Source organism: Magnolia sinica, chromosome 11, assembly GCF_029962835.1.
Source record: "Magnolia sinica isolate HGM2019 chromosome 11, MsV1, whole genome shotgun sequence".
NCBI classification, from domain to species: domain Eukaryota; kingdom Viridiplantae; phylum Streptophyta; class Magnoliopsida; order Magnoliales; family Magnoliaceae; genus Magnolia; species Magnolia sinica.
In genome coordinates this window covers 47699328-47702395 of record NC_080583.1, presented here as the reverse complement: position 1 = coordinate 47702395, position 3068 = coordinate 47699328, and the positions used below count along the sequence as shown (strand labels likewise).

Sequence of the window (3068 nt, the reverse complement as noted above, 5' to 3'; positions counted from 1 at the left end):
GTGGGGGGGTATTTTAATAATCGGTTGCTTCTTCAGTTTCCCTATACAATTTCTCATCCGACAAATAACGTGTTGTCGGCACTCTACCTTATGGAAGGTATAATATGGTTAAGTGTAGAGTACCTTTTCCCTACACACACACACACCCGAAATTATAGCCATCATTCCATAGTAACTGTATATAGGGAAAAGGTACTATGTGCTCGACCTCACAAGACCATCCCATGAGGTCGAGTTGTGTGGGCCCCACCGTGATGCGTTTCGAACATCTACCCCATCAGTCAGATGCACCATTCCATCGTGGGCCTAGGTCTCAAAAATCAAGTCAATCCATGACTTGTGTGGGCCACACCACATACAAAAGTGGGGAGGGGCCGTGCACCATTAAAATATTCATAATCATTTTTTGGACCCACCGAGATGTGGTTTGCAAATCCAACCCATCCATTATGTGTGTCCCACTTGGATGAGGGTTCAGACCAAGTTTTAGCAGCATTCAAAACTCAAGTGGGCCCCACAAAGTGCTTTTATATGTTTTTGCCATGTCTTCACATGATTTTAGATGGTATGGCCCACCTGAGTTCTGTATACGACTGATTTTTGGGATATCCCATAATTTAGAGGGGACCCATCAATGCACGGTGTTGATGGTCGACACGCATCACGGTGGGGCCCACACAGCTTGACCTCACAGGAGCTTATCGTGAGGTCGAGCGCATAGTACCTTTTCCCCATATATATATATATATATATATATATATATATATATATATATATATATATACACACCCAAAATTATAGCCATCATTCCATAGTAACTGTGTCATTGAAGGCATGGATTTTGAAAAGTAAATCGTTCATTTGAATATACAACGAGATGATGATAGAAACGACCGATCTGCTTGGTATTTGGACTACTCCCTGCTAACAATTATTTTCACAATCTGAACGGTCAGGTATGTATTATAAATGATAAAGTATACCGAGACTGAGCCACCACCCGTTTTTTGTTTTTCGTGTTTTTACTTTTTTTTAAGACGAGCTGATGGTAACCTAACACCTGGTCAGTTCCTGAAGTTCAATAGGCAATTCAACTTCCTCGCACCACTCCACACATCTAGTCTCGTAATAATTCGTCGTAACCTCATCTGGCCAGTAAGTCACCCAAACCTTCCCACCCAACCTCCACTTCAAATCTCCACCGTCCCTTTCCATCATCATCCTCACCTCCTCTTTGCCCAATCTCCAGCTCACCTCCTCTCCGTACGCATCCCCTGCAAACACCAATCCCCCCACCTTACTAAAAGCCCGGCTAGCCCCGGAATACCGCCTTCTAAAACCTCCCCTGGGGTCCACCCTACCACCACTCCCAGGCCGCCACGTGGCGACCTCGACCCCACTCCCGTTATCACACAAAACCCCCTCGAAAACCGCGGTATTCCCTTCCGCGTCCTGGTCCCACCTCCAACTCCTCATCCTGACCGTCGATGCCGTCTTCGCCGTCGCTTTCATCTTCGGGAATTTCGAGTTCCCGAAACTGCCCTTCACCACTCGCTGCGTCTCCACCTCCCGTTCCGGATTGCACGTGGACCGGCCCAGCGTCAGTCCGGCCACGCATGCCGAGCCGGTATCCGGCCCGATCGTGACCCGGACCCGCGATGGGAAATGCCGCTCGCCCGCGTACTCCTCCGGTTCCTCCTCGGCTTCTTCCCTCTGAACGAACCCCAGTCGAGTCACGTGGATGCGCAGGTTATCCAAACGTATGCCGACCTGGATGAAACGCCCGTGGAACCGAACAGAATATTCCAACTGGACAACGGCCTCGAGCTGCTGGTGCGCTAGTGTGTATCTTAGCGCGGACTCCTTCGCCTCGAGAAGCCCGAACAGGTCCTTTTGACTGTTGAAAACTGTACGGCTCATAGCGGAGACCGGGGCGTAGCCTCTAAGAACCCAAAACCCTTGAGATTCTCGCCCGTAAGAGAACCCGGCGTGAGGCAATGATGGGTGGGAAATTCCACTAACCTCTCTTAAAATGGACCACTTTACTAATATGTAACCCACGGTGCGCATAAATAAAAGCTCACCATCTGCGCCGATGGCGGTCAGAAAGGCTGCAATGACACGGTCACGTACAAGGAAGGTATTGAAACACGGAGCCAACGTCTGGAAATAAAGCGAGCCGGCTTCGGCCGGGGCATCATAGACGCAGAGCCAGAAAAGCCTGCACAGGAAGACGAGATTGAAGAAATGGGATAGCTGATCGGGCGGAAACGATCCCAACACTCGAGAGATTGCCGCGGGGTCCAGCTTTAGCGGCGGTGTCCATGTTCCGTTATCATGCGCCGTGGGCGCTCGGGTTATGATATCTTGTAGTAGCTGGAGGAGGAGAGGGAGGAACGGTTTCGAGGTCGAGAGGGGGCACGGGTTCGAGACCCAGGGCGTCTTGTGTGGATTCGAAAGCTGGAAGAATCCGCGTAAGCAGACGGAGAACGTGACCAGAGCTTCGGTGTTCGATCCCGACGTCCGCTCAGCTTCGAGGAGTATGGATTTTGGGGTAGCGCCGCTGTTTGAAGTGGCGAGTTCTAGGAGGAGTTGCGGGTCCGATTCGGGCCAGGAGTCGGGTGCTGGGAGGTTGTGGATCCATGAGCAGATATCCATGTGAGAAGGCGATGTATGTGTGTTTGTTGCAGTGTGGGTACGTCTGGCAGGATTTGTATTTGAACAGGAAACGAGTGATGGATGATGAACCAGCATGGATGGAGTTATTGGTGGATATAAGTAGGTCTACGTCTTGGCTTAAGAAGGGTAATTAATGATGGAGAAATTTCCTACTGTGCGACCCACATATGGCACACCAACCTTTTTAAGCCCATTTGCTTTTACCTCCCAAGAATAAGCCCCACCTGTACGGACAGCATTTCTCAGGTCGAAAATGCCACTGCTTTTCCTTCCCGGAGTGGATCGCCTGGTGACGCTCCTCGATCTCCTAATTGTACGAACGGTTCAAAAGAAATCAAAGTTACTTGGCCCCACAGTTATGTATTTATTATATCCACAACGTACATCCA

The 3068-nt window shown here is 49.9% G+C and overlaps 1 protein-coding gene across 1 annotated transcript; it reads right to left on the bottom strand.

Annotated features, from left to right (window-relative positions):
* Nucleotides 1-837: 837 nt before the first annotated feature.
* Nucleotides 838-2756, bottom strand: LOC131219093 (uncharacterized). Its single transcript, XM_058214093.1, has one exon. The coding sequence runs from the start codon at nucleotides 2752-2754 to the stop codon at nucleotides 1054-1056; it is 1701 nt and encodes a 566-aa protein (XP_058070076.1). The 5' UTR covers nucleotides 2755-2756; the 3' UTR covers nucleotides 838-1053.
* Nucleotides 2757-3068: the final 312 nt, after the last annotated feature.

Bases quoted from the DNA above. Each gene is read 5' to 3' on its own strand.
- LOC131219093 (XM_058214093.1), bottom strand. From the start codon at position 2,754: ATGCTGGTTCATCATCCATCACTCGTTTCCTGTTCAAATACAAATCCT.